This window comes from Manihot esculenta, chromosome 7, assembly GCF_001659605.2.
Source record: "Manihot esculenta cultivar AM560-2 chromosome 7, M.esculenta_v8, whole genome shotgun sequence".
NCBI lineage: Eukaryota > Viridiplantae > Streptophyta > Magnoliopsida > Malpighiales > Euphorbiaceae > Manihot > Manihot esculenta.
The window spans coordinates 14,819,533-14,831,973 of NC_035167.2; the positions used below are offsets into that span (position 1 = coordinate 14,819,533).

At 36.1% G+C, this 12,441-nt stretch overlaps 1 protein-coding gene across 2 annotated transcripts; it reads left to right on the plus strand.

Moving 5' to 3' along the window:
• The first annotated feature begins 542 nt into the window (after window positions 1-542).
• LOC110619681 (RNA pseudouridine synthase 4, mitochondrial) lies at window positions 543-10,086 on the plus strand. Of its 2 annotated transcripts, XM_021763220.2 has the most exons (10): window positions 543-994; window positions 1,098-1,154; window positions 1,272-1,409; window positions 1,498-1,545; window positions 1,632-1,712; window positions 2,048-2,161; window positions 2,277-2,378; window positions 3,444-3,552; window positions 8,851-8,897; window positions 8,998-10,086. In XM_021763220.2, exons 1-10 carry the CDS (start codon window positions 614-616, stop codon window positions 9,367-9,369), a joined length of 1,449 nt encoding a protein of 482 aa, XP_021618912.1. In that variant the 5' UTR covers window positions 543-613; the 3' UTR covers window positions 9,370-10,086. The 2 variants fall into 2 exon arrangements, with proteins under 2 accessions (XP_021618912.1, XP_043814431.1); XM_043958496.1 differs by lacking the exons at window positions 8,851-8,897; window positions 8,998-10,086 and adding an exon at window positions 5,803-8,834.
• Window positions 10,087-12,441: the final 2,355 nt, after the last annotated feature.

The window sequence follows — 12,441 nt, forward strand, 5'->3', positions numbered from 1 at the left end:
GGTTTGATAAACATATATGCGGTCTCACCCGTGGAAGGAAAGATCTGAACACCGCAGCACCCGGTTCTTTATCAAGACTCGCCCTCTCCTAGAGAAGTACTATTAGCGGATACAATATAGCAGATCCCCATTACGCTTGTAATTACGAGTTTCTCGATCAATTAGTTGGTGAGGTCTGTTATTAATTAGTCAGCCACGTTATTACCGAATTTTCAAAAAATACTATAATTAATTTTCTCTTATAAAAACTAATGATCACAGAAATAAAAATACGCAATTTTTACACAACTATTCTTGAATTCTAAATAATTCCTTATAAGGACACTTTTGTTCAATTTATTTATTTGAGTTAACTTAGACACTGACCATCTCATGTTCTCTTTCTTATAAATTAACCAATTGCAACACTATTTCTTTCCGACCATGTCATACATTTAATACTTTTTACTTTTAATTTTAATTTTTAAAAATCGTGCAAAATTATAATAATTTTATATTAAAATGTAAAATCACGTAATTCGGCCCATGCCTTTTAATAACGATTTACCGTCTTCATAAAACCCTCCTACTACCCAGAAGATCCTCCCTCCCCATAACCAAATCAAATAAATCCATGATGCCGGAATCCACCCTCCGCCGTGTGCTCTTCCAATCGGCATTGTTATTCTCCACTCGCTGCTCGACAAGGACTTCTATCTCAACCGCCCACGTAATCCGGTCTCGCTGCATCACCACGACGACGACGTCCAACACCACCACCCGTGTCCACTCCTCACTCAAAGACCAAAACTGTAGAGACAATGTTAAAAAGAAAGGTAAATGGTTCACTTTGCCTCCTTATACTTGCACAATTAGTGGCTCCGCCTTGGGAAAAGCGCTATCGGCAAAAATTACAGCGAAAGCAGCCACTGAAACGACGGCGCTCAAGTGGGTACTTCGTTGCTGCCCGGAGCTCCCAAGAAGCCTCGTGCAGAAACTATTTCGCCTAAGACAGGTCTTTCTTTTTTTGAACTCTCACATTTTATGGGTATCCATGATTTTTTAATGCAACATCTGAAAATTTTGAGTTCATTTTACTGGGGTTTATTTGATTACAGGTTAGAAGAGAGTCCTCTAATCCAGGTGATCAAACAGAGGAACAAAGACTTAAAAGGGTAAGCAAAACAACTTACTTTTTGATTAGAAGTAGCTGATTTTTCTGTTTTTAACATATAGATGTAATTAGTGGTTACTCTTTTTGTTTTCTCTCTGAAATTTTAAATTACTGGAAGGTGGCAGCTAAGGACTTGCTGGATGTAGGAGATAGAATCTTTCTTCCTATCACGGTTCAAGCATTGCCCTCTGAAAAACAGCAGTGTTCTTACAATGAGGAAGAAATAAACTTTATTCGTAGCCTTTTGTTGTATAAGGTTATTAATCTTGAATCTGTTAGTTTGAAGTTGTATTATGCACTGTCTTTGTCCTAAATTTGAGCTGATGTGCTTTTTTCTCTGATAGGATGATGACATTATCGTTGTAAATAAACCTCCTGGAATGCCTGTTCAGGTTAGCTAAATTTATATTCTCCTCTATTGTTTTTCTTTTTTTTTAGATTGTGGGGTAAAAGCTTTTCTTTAAATATGCTTGGACAGGGAGGCATTGGCATCAAAAGAAGTTTAGATGAGCTGGCTGCTCATTGTTTATGTTATGACTATCCTGAATCCCCTAGGCTGGTTAGTTTGTGATTAATTTGTTTTATTTTTCATTTTGTTGAGCCACTTCCTGGTTCAGTATATTTGGTTTTATCATAACTTGTGGATCTAATTTCTGAAACGAAAGTGGTAATTAAAAATTGAATTTACCAGAAGTGGCACCATTGAGTGAAAAGAATAGCAAAACATGGAGATTGGACTTCAACTTAATTATGGTGCTTAAAGTGAATGCTATCTTTTGTCCTGTAGTAATTAGCTCAACTGAGTTGGTTTGTCCATTTCATAAATATTCTTATAGCTGTTTCATTTGTGAGGTTACATGCAAATGTTTTCCTGAACAAACTACCTTTTATCAGGTTCATAGACTTGACAGAGATAGTAGTGGCATCTTGGTCATGGGAAGAACACAAACAAGTACAACTGTTCTGCACTCTATCTTCAGAGAGAAAACTTTTGCAGCATCAAATGATGTGAGTGATTGTCTACTCTGTATTTTTTCCCTCCATCTTCTATTTTTAAGGCATGTAGGCTACAGTTGGTTCAGTTATTATTACAGGCAAACAATAATCGTCTTCTATTTTAAAGGATATTGGTGACAGAAGGAGAATCTTGCAAAAAAAGTATTGGGCACTTGTCATTGGCTCTCCAAGACGTCAAAAGGGGCTAATTTCGGCACCACTGGGAAAGGTTAGATTGTCCTTGATTCTTAATAGCATTAGTGGAAGTCATTTTTAAATTTGTTTCTGAAAAATTGAACAGCACTTATTGGCAGCTTCCATCAGTTTTGTACCAAAATGGAGGGAAGGAAGGGACATTCAGTTGAAAGCCTTGATTATTGGGATGCTTTTGTCGCCATCCAAACTTAAGCGTTTTAGGTTTGAAATTAATAAAATCTGGACGCATGTAACTGTATGTGCACATGCACAGAGACAGAGCACCCTGGTATATGGGCTCAGGCTATGTGTTTCTCTGCAAACAGGCTAGGCAGTGCTCTGTACCTTGTAGGGTTGATAGGATGCATGTAACGGTATGTGCACATGCACAGAGACAGAGCGTTCTGGTATATGGGCTCAGGCTATGTGTTTCTCTGCAAATAGGCTAGGGATTGCTTTGTACCTTGTCCCGTTGATAGTCAACGTAAAAACTTGAACTTCAGTTATGTTATGCGTCTGGTGAATAAAGGGAAACAGTGTGATGGTTATCAAGAAAGTTGTGGTGCTTTCTTGGTTATGAGAAGTTATGTGTGTGATGTTTTGCATCAATTGATATTTTCTTGTGTTTACCTGCTCTGTTGATGTTTTTCATTGATAAAATAGTATAGATGGTTGTCGATGTGATTAGATTTCTTAGACCAGCTAATGTTCAGTAGTTTTGGTAGCATTTTTATTAATGTCTGAACTATCCAGTCGTCAGATACATAAAAAAAAAAGTTTTTAACTCATGAAATGCTTCAGTAATAGTCATGAATTCATTAAATTGATGGTCATGGCATCTTTTCTCTTCCTGTTTTAAGTGGTTTAATCCCTGTAGCATCAAGAGAGCAATTTCCTTTACTGCTCTTTTAAGCTGGTTAGTCCATAACCTCCTTATTAGGTTTTTGCTCAAGGGGTTTGGGCCAATTAGTTCACAAAGGTGAAGGTCTAGACACAGTGCAACAGTATTCCTTTTCCATTATGATATAGACAAATGGTTTTTTCTTGTCTTTCTAAAGTCCTAGCTAACAGACATGCTTCTTTCTCTGATTGCTTTCAGGTGGTGGTGGACAATGGAAAATCTGATCGAATAACTGTGGTTGACAATGCACATAACACATCTTCCCAGCATGCAGTAACACAGTACAGAGTAATTGAATCATCTCTTGGTTAGTATTCAATTTATTTGGAAAACTCATTGCAAATTTTTATATAGGCTTTGCTTGGAATAAATAATTTGCAAGAAAAGAATGCATTAATTAATTCTAACACAAAAATGCATGATTTCTATTTCTGTTGAAATTATTTTTGTTAAAATTGAAATGAATTGAATTTCTTTCATTCCTGTTGAGATTATTTCTGTAAATAGCCTAGATTTGTACTGATAATTAGGGATATGATTAGACTATAATTAGGGAATTAATTTATTTTCTTACATAGTATGTACTCTTGTAAGTAGTATATATACCCCAATTGGCTTGAGGGGAATAATAAAGTATTTTCTCTCAAATCTTCTGCTCTCTTTTTTTTCTTTTATCAGAGCCAAGAAACTTGGTTCACCTTTGAGTGGCAGATTTGCCACCTTGTTTTGGTGACTTTCTAGAAATCAGTTAGTTTCACCACTCAGCCCATTTTTCACGCCGTCGTCCGATCTACTTTTCAGTGAAGCACCGCTTGCAGATTTGGCCTCACGCGCCTCCACGCGTTGCCCCAACCAACCCGTCTCTAGCCACGTGCCGGCACGTGCACCTTTTTCCGGCGACCGTTTCACGCCGGCGATTCTTCCTCCAGCCTCGCTCTATGCCGGCGACTCCAGCCCAGTAGGTTCGGTCACCTGTTCAACCCGCCTTCACACGCTCTTCGGCCAAGTGTGGATGTGTACCATCTTCCGGCGACCTTTTCACGCCAGCGACTCTTCCTCCAGCATCGCCCGGCGACGACGACTCCAGCCCAATAGGTCCGATCGCTTACCCAGCCCGTCTAACGTCGGATATACTGTTCACATGCGCAAATCCTTCTTTTTTGGCAGATTCAGATTCAGTCTCCATGGCCCAATCAAATATTGCCCATTTTGGTAATTCTTTTACTTATCTAACCAAGTCTTTACCCATTGGTTCATGGATCCTCGACTCTGGTGCTTCTGATCATATTTTTGGTAATCCCTCTCTTTTCTCTACTCTTGTTTCACCTTCCATACCATCTAGAGTCACATTAGCTAATGGTTCACAAACTTAAGTTAAAAGGATCAGTAACGTATATCTCTTTCCTTCTATCCCTTTGACTAATGTTTTATTTACTCCTGACTCTCTATACAACCTAATCTCTGTTGGCAAATTGACTAAAGATCTTTACTATTCAATCATCTTTACTACTAAATCTGTAGTTGTGCAGGATCGGAGTACTGGAAAAATGATTGAAGCAGGATGTGAGTCACAAGAATTGTACTATTTTTCCACTTCTTACTCTCCACTTGCTTTTGTGTCTTCCACCTCCGCTGAACTCATTCATAGTTGTTGGGGACATCCAAGTCTGAACAAGTTACAAAAACTGGTTCCTAGCCTCTCTTCCTTGCCTTCTTTAGAATGTGAGTTTTGTCAACTCGGGAAGCAAACTCGAGCTTCTTTTCCCAAGTGAATCAATAATAAGGCCAGTTCTATGTTTGACATTGTTCATTCAAATATTTGGAGTCCAAGTCGAGTTAGTACAACTCTGAAATCCATAATCAATTTGGTGTTCGCATTAAGATATTGCGAAGTGATAATGCAAGAGAGTATTTGTCTTCCTCATTCACTCATTTCTTGTCTACTCAGGGTATTACTCACCAAACTTCTTGCTCTTATACCCCACAACAAAATGGAGTTGCCGAGCGGAAAAATCGGCATTTAATTGAAACAGCTCGCATTTTACTCCTACATCACAATGTTCCGTTGTGTTTTTTGGGGGAAGCTGTCCTCACCGCCTTTTATTTGATTAACCAAATGCCTTCCTCTGTTTTGCAGCATTAAAGTCCTCATTCTATCCTATTTCCTACTAGAATTCCACCCAGTTGTCTCTGCGTGTTTTCAGATGTATATGCTTTGTTCATAATCATACTCCTAGTAAAGACAAACTCCAACCCAAATCAGTTAAACGTGTCTTTCTCGGTTATTCATGGCTTCAAAAAGGTTACAAATGCTATGATCCTACTACTAACAGATATTTTGTGTCTGCAAATATCACCTTTTTTGAAACCTCTCCTTACTTTTCTTCTAGTCCAACACACAAAACTTTTGTCCCTAGCGCTTTGCCTGTACTTCCAACTCCGATTTCTTCTTTGCCGCAAGTGTATCCATCTCCTACTCCTATGCAACCTCTTCAGGTCTATACACGTCGGTCTCACTCATATGCTAATCACAATGACATTTCTCTCTCTAATGCAGGTACTTCTAATGACTCACCTCCCTCTCGTTCTGTCATCACCTACTTCGGTCATGCCTTCAACAACAGCAGCTACTCCTTTTGTTCTTCGAAAAGGTATTCGCTCTTCCCGAAATCCTTATCCAATTTATAATTTTGTGAGTTATCATCGTTTGTCTCCTTCCTATTATACTTTTGTCTCTGCTGTGTCTGCTGTCTTCATACCCAAGACAGTTAGAGAAGCATTGGATCATCCTGGTTGGTGTAATGCCATGGTTGAGGAAATGACTGCTCTGCATAACAATGGAACTAGGGAATTGGTCTCCTTATCACCTGGTAAGTTTACTGTTGGTTGTCGATGGGTTTACACAGTTAAGGTGGGACTTGATGGCAAAATTGATCGCCTTAAAGCTCGCTTTGTAGCTAAAGGTTACACAGATTTTTGGGCTTGATTACGGTGATACTTTCTCTCCCGTAGCCAAAATAGCTTCCGTTCGCTTCCTTATCTCATTGGCTGCAATTAATCACCGGACCCTGCATCAACTGGACATTAAAAATGTCTTTCTTCATAGAGAGCTCGCTGAAGAAGTTTATATGGAGCAACCTCCAGGGTTTGTTGCTCAGGGGGAGTCAGGCTTAGTATGTCGTCTTCGGCGCTCTTTGTATGGGCTAAAACAGTCTCCAAGAGCATGGTTTGGACGATTTAGCACTTTAGTTCAACAGTTTAAAATGTCTCGAAGTAATTCTGATCATTCCGTATTTTTTCGCTATAATGGTGATAGATGCATCTACTTTGTGGTCTATGTTGATGATATTGTCATTACAGGAAATGATCATGATGGAATCTCTCAGCTTAAGCAACATTGTTTAGTCATACTAAAGATTTGGGAAAACTGATATATTCCTTGGGAATTGAAGTGGCACAGTCTAAAACAAGTATTGCAATTTCTCATCGGAAATATACTTTGGATATATTAGAAGAAACAGGCGTGTTAGACTGTAGACATGTGGACACTCTCATGGATCCAAATGTTAAGCTTGTTACTGAACAGGGGGAGCCACTTAAAGATCCTGCTAGATACATAAGACTAGTCGGCAAGCTCAATTATCTCACTATCACACAACCAGATATTTTCTTTGTTGTAAGTGTGGTTAGTCAATTTCTTCAAATTCCATACAGTAGTCACTGGGATGCAGTCATTCGCATTTTTAGATATATCAAAGGAGCTTCAGGACAAGGTCTACTCTACGAGGACAAGGGTCACTCACAAATTGTTGGCTATTTTGATGCAGATTGGGCAGGTTTCCCTTCAGATAGACGATCTACTTCAGGATATTGTATTATGATTGGAGGGAATCTCATATCCTAGAAAAGTAAAAAACAGAGTGTGATTGCAAGATCAAGTGCGTGTGATTGCAAGATCAAGTGCAGAAGCAGAATATCGAGCTATAGCTTTAGCAACATGCGAACTCATCTAGTTGAAGCAACTCTTTCAGGAATTGAAATATAGCGATACTGGCCAAATGAAGTTGATATGTGATAATCAAGTTATCCTCCATATTGCATCAAATCCAGTTTTTCATGAGAGGACGAAGCATATAGAGGTAGATTGCCATTTTATTAGGCAAAAGATTGAGTTCGGATGCATTTCTACTAGTTGTGTCAACTCAAATTATCAGCTAGTTGATATTTTCACAAAATCACTTCGAGGACTACGAATCGAGTATATTTGTAACAAACTTGGAGCATATGATATGTACGCTCCAGCTTGAGGGGAAGTGTTGAGATTATTTCTGTAAATCGCCTAGATTTGTATTGATAATTAGGGATATGATTGTGTAATATGATTGGGGTATGATTAGGCTATAATTAGGGAATTAATTTATTTTCTTACCTAGTATGTACTCTTATAAGTTGTATATAAACCACAATTAGCTTGAGGGGAATAATCAAGTATTTACTTTCAAATTTTCTGCTCCCTTTTTCTTCTTTTCATCGAAGTTTCAATTCCAAATATGAGAATTGGCCAAAAGAAATCAGTTGAATGAAATTCTTGCATATTGCTTAATTCCAAACTTAGGGAATGAGTTTTAGCCTAGAGGTAAAACAGGGAAAACAGTAGGAAACTTATTTGTTGCAACTACCCAGTCGTCTCAACTCCTTGCAGGATTGTTTTCTGTTATCTTAAAGGCAGAGTGAGGTAAAATGATTGTCGAATAAAACATGTTCACAAATTACCACTACCCTTTTGTCTAAAATTTCGAAGGCATCTTAGAAAGATATTTCAGTATGCTATATGTTTTTCCAAGCTTTAAATCTTTTTATCCATTTCATTCTTCTACGCTAATGGATGCTTAATCCCCTCCTTCCAATCAGAGAACACCTGTGTTGGTTTGATTAATTTACTGGATACAGGTTAAACTTATATAAATGCACTGTAGCACACACATAACCAATGTCATGGGTTTGTGGAAAAAATGCATATCATTTTGACAAGCCGGAAATTAAATAACGTGCACTTTTTTGGGTGTGTTAAGCTATGAATATATAGCTGAGAGTTGAGACTTTTTGCAATGACATTTCCTTATGACAGTTGAATGGTGCATTTTGGTAGCAATATGTTCAGTTCTTTTCCCATGTCCGCTCCATCTGTTCTATCCATAAAAATTTTGTAAGGGAAAAAAACCAGGTCAATAAATGTTCAGTTTATCTATGATGAGAGCATAATTCCTTTATGTACTAATTGACTATGTATATTTCCATACATACCAAAAAAATTAATCAGAATCTTTGTCATTATCGTATTTTTTAGACAAATATTAGCTAGTCACTTGCAATGGTGAATTGATCCAGTTTAAGTGAACTAGTTAAGTGCTATATGCTTGTGTTCAAAGCCTTCAATGAAAGAATAGATTTTTAGTAGGCCATAGAAAATGCATTTGGTATGTGTAACATTGTTATATTTGGTTACAGCTGACTGTTTGAACTATTTGTAATTCTTTTGCCAAAGGAAGAGGGTTGTTTTATACTCTAGTTTTTGTCTTGTAACCTTATCCGTAGCTTAATGCAGGCTACACATGGTTAGAGCTGTCACCTCTTACTGGTAGAAAGCATCAGGTATGAATCACAGGCAAAAGATTTCTGCAGTTCCAGTTTTTATTATTATTGTTGTTCTCATTGTCCAATTGCTTATTTATCAACCATGTCTTTTCACAAGCTGCGTGTTCATTGTGCCGAAGTATTGGGGGCGCCAATAGTTGGAGACTACAAATATGGATGGCAAGCGCACAGGAAATGGAAACATTTGCCTTGGTCTGATCTTGAAAAGAGCTCAATTGAGAAAGTGGCCTGCAATAAAATGCTTCCTTTTGAAATTGAATTAGAAGGTGGAAGCATCTATGAAAAGCAACCTCGTCTACATCTTCACTGCAAACAAATGGTTCTACCCAATGTTTCTCAGGCTTTGCGAGGTGTGAAAATGTCATCTGAATACGACTTTTCAGATCTGGAAAGCATTGAATTGGATGCTGCTTTGCCTCCCTTCATGCAAAGAAGTTGGGATATTTTGAACTCCTGCGCAAAAAACTAGTCTTTGAAGCTTCAGGGATTCGTATCTTTCGACAGTAATAGTTTTAACGTGAAAAGAAGAGAAGGCAACATAATGCGTTGAATTTGCAAGCTCTTAAATAATTGTCCAACCAGGCCTTATTTAAAAGATTTCCCTACCAGCCACAAGCATTTTTAGGTCAGTTGCAAGAGCTGAAAGGATAGTACTGTTCAGATTCATCTTCCATGTTACTGCAGAAGGCAGCTTTTGATCAGAGATGGGAGATGGAAGATGGAACAAGCAAGTTGGCAAGGGCTGACACGTGATGCATAGAGAACTCACTGGTTTCTGGAAAAGAATGTGGACCTTATGAATTTACTGCCACATCCAGGAAGTTCATTCATTTTTCTGAAAGAGAGACATCATACAAGTTAATGCACAAGGGACTAGCTAAAAGCTAGCCTTGAAGATCCCTTGGAGGTTTCTTTGATAAATGCAGGAGTCATATAATGAGATGCAAAGTGACAAAAAAAACTAAAAAAAAAAAGATGCAAATATTAACAGAGCAGCTATGGTGGTTGGGTTTCAGTGGTCATTCCTTTTCAATTATTAAATGTTGTGGAGTGAGTGACAGACCTAGGAGGGGCTGGAAGGGATTGCCATCCCTTTTTAATTTTATTTTAATCTATAAGTGGAAGCAGGTTGAGTATGAGTTTTTTTTTAATATATTATCGCATTTAGCGTCCTTAAATTCTTATCAGGAAATCTAAAAAGTTGGCATTTTGCTAGTATTCCAATTGTTACTAAAATGAAGTTTAGCTGCAAGATAGTCATAAATTTCCAGGTGGCACCATATTAATTTGGCTTAAGGAACGGGTAATCCGCAAAATTGAGAGCATCCAAACTCGAATTCGATCATATATAAAATTTTTGAATTCGTCTTGAATTCGTTTAGGATTTTAATTTTACTATTGTGCTCGTTTCATTTTTATTTGTGAAAAATAATTTGTATTTAGAAAATATTTTTAAAAAAATACTTTTAAATAAGTTAATTTATTTTTTATTATTTAATTTTATTTTAATAGCTAATAACTATTTTTTTAAAAAAAATATTATTTAGTTATTATGATATGAAAAAATTCTTTAATTGATTTATTGGTTTCAAAAAATATATTAAAATGTCTATAATATTTTAAAAAATCTACTACTTAATTATTTTATTAATTTTAATTGTTAAATATTTTATTAGTTTGTCTCTATGGTTTTGAACAACTTATTAGTTGATTCTTTAAGTTTTTAAAAAATTTATTAATTAGTCTCGTGTATTTTAAATTTTTTATAAATATTTAACGTCTAAAATTAGTGAAGGGACTGCCTAATAATTTTTTTAAAATGTTAGAAATATTTTAATATATTTTTAATATAAATATTTAACCATACACAAACACCAAGCCCAATCACATACTAAAATAACGCATCAAACTCATAAGTATTGAAACATAAGCCCAAGATATGATCTAATACTCTAAAATTTAAAAGATAAAATATAGCTAGTTACAAGTCCAAATAAAGTCAAAATAAATTAAGTGTTTAAATAATAAAACATAGCAAGCCCATCATAATAAAGTTGAATCTTCACAAAAATTGATCTTCACTTTAGACTTCCATTTATGTAGATTTGGTCCATATGCTTAATTAGTCTCTCTAAACCCATAATTGCCCATATGCTTAATTAGTCTCTCTAAATCTACAATTGCAAGTGTTGCGGTAAATCTACCCCATATGAATTGAAGCACCTCCCAAGTATATTTGGATCATATTGAACTCCCATTTGAATGATATAAGGTTGCTCTACACCAACGTTGGTAATTTACCCTATTAGATTCGTATCATTCCCTTCTTTAGAAAAGATTCGTCCTCGAATCTTGCTCATGTTCATGTCAGGAATGGAAACTTTAGAAAACAATGCATCTTTAAATGTCTCCTCTTGAATGGGTGAAAATAACATGAAACTTTCGTCATGGATGTTTTCATCAACGATCTGCACATCAAGAACAAATCAACTAGGCATAATAATATTAGTCATAGAAAGATCCTCTGGATGTGACTAGAGGTGAGCATTCGGTCGGCTCGGTTCAAAACCGAATCGAACCGAATAAACCGAAAACTAAAATTTTAGTATTTATAAAAACCGAACCAAATTGATTTTGATCAGAAATTGAATCGAATCAAACCGATATGATTCGGTTCGGTTCGATTCGGTTTGATTGGTTTCGATTTTTAATAAATTTTTTATTTTTTACACTTTATTTTTAATATTTTAAAATTTAATTAAAATATTTTAATCTTAATATGATTTAATTTTTCTATATTATTGAAAATAACATATTATTATCACTAAATCAGTTTAGTTCGATTTTTTTGATTTTTTTCTGATCAAAATCGAACTGAACCAAAATAACCAAAATTTTTAAAATTAAAAACCGAACCGAACCGAACCGAAATGAATAAAAAACTGAATCAAAATTTCAAATTAATTCGATTCGGTCGGTTTTTTCAGTTTGAACCGAATATTGCTCACCCCTAGATGTGACCCATTCTCCTCTATAACTTCCAAAACAACCCCATTTGTCTCTCCCACCTCATCAATCATGTCCTCCTTATGTCCACCATCATTCACAACCTCCTTTATAAACTCATTGATGGAATTTTCAGCAATAACTACATTAACTTCATGCATTATAACTTTTCAATTTCAATCTCTATGGAAGTTGAGATTGGAACTTTAGCCTCTTCTTTCTCATTTTGTTTCTTTATTTTCCCTCCTTACACTAATCTTGCCAACCTGTTGTTCAAATCTCTATAATTGTGTGAAGGGATGAAACTCTGGCATATCAACTCTTCATCTCAGACTTGAAGCCTATTAGAATTAAGAGTTCTTTGAGGTATCCTTGTAAAAGTGGAAGTCTGTAAGAGTTTTAAACTCTCCATAATTTCAGTCAACCTTTTAAGATTCCTATAGAGCCTTTTAAACTCACCACCAATTGACTTTTTGAAGAGCTTATAATCACTAGCTATGTCCAATTCACTTTCATTAGTATCCATCACATTCTT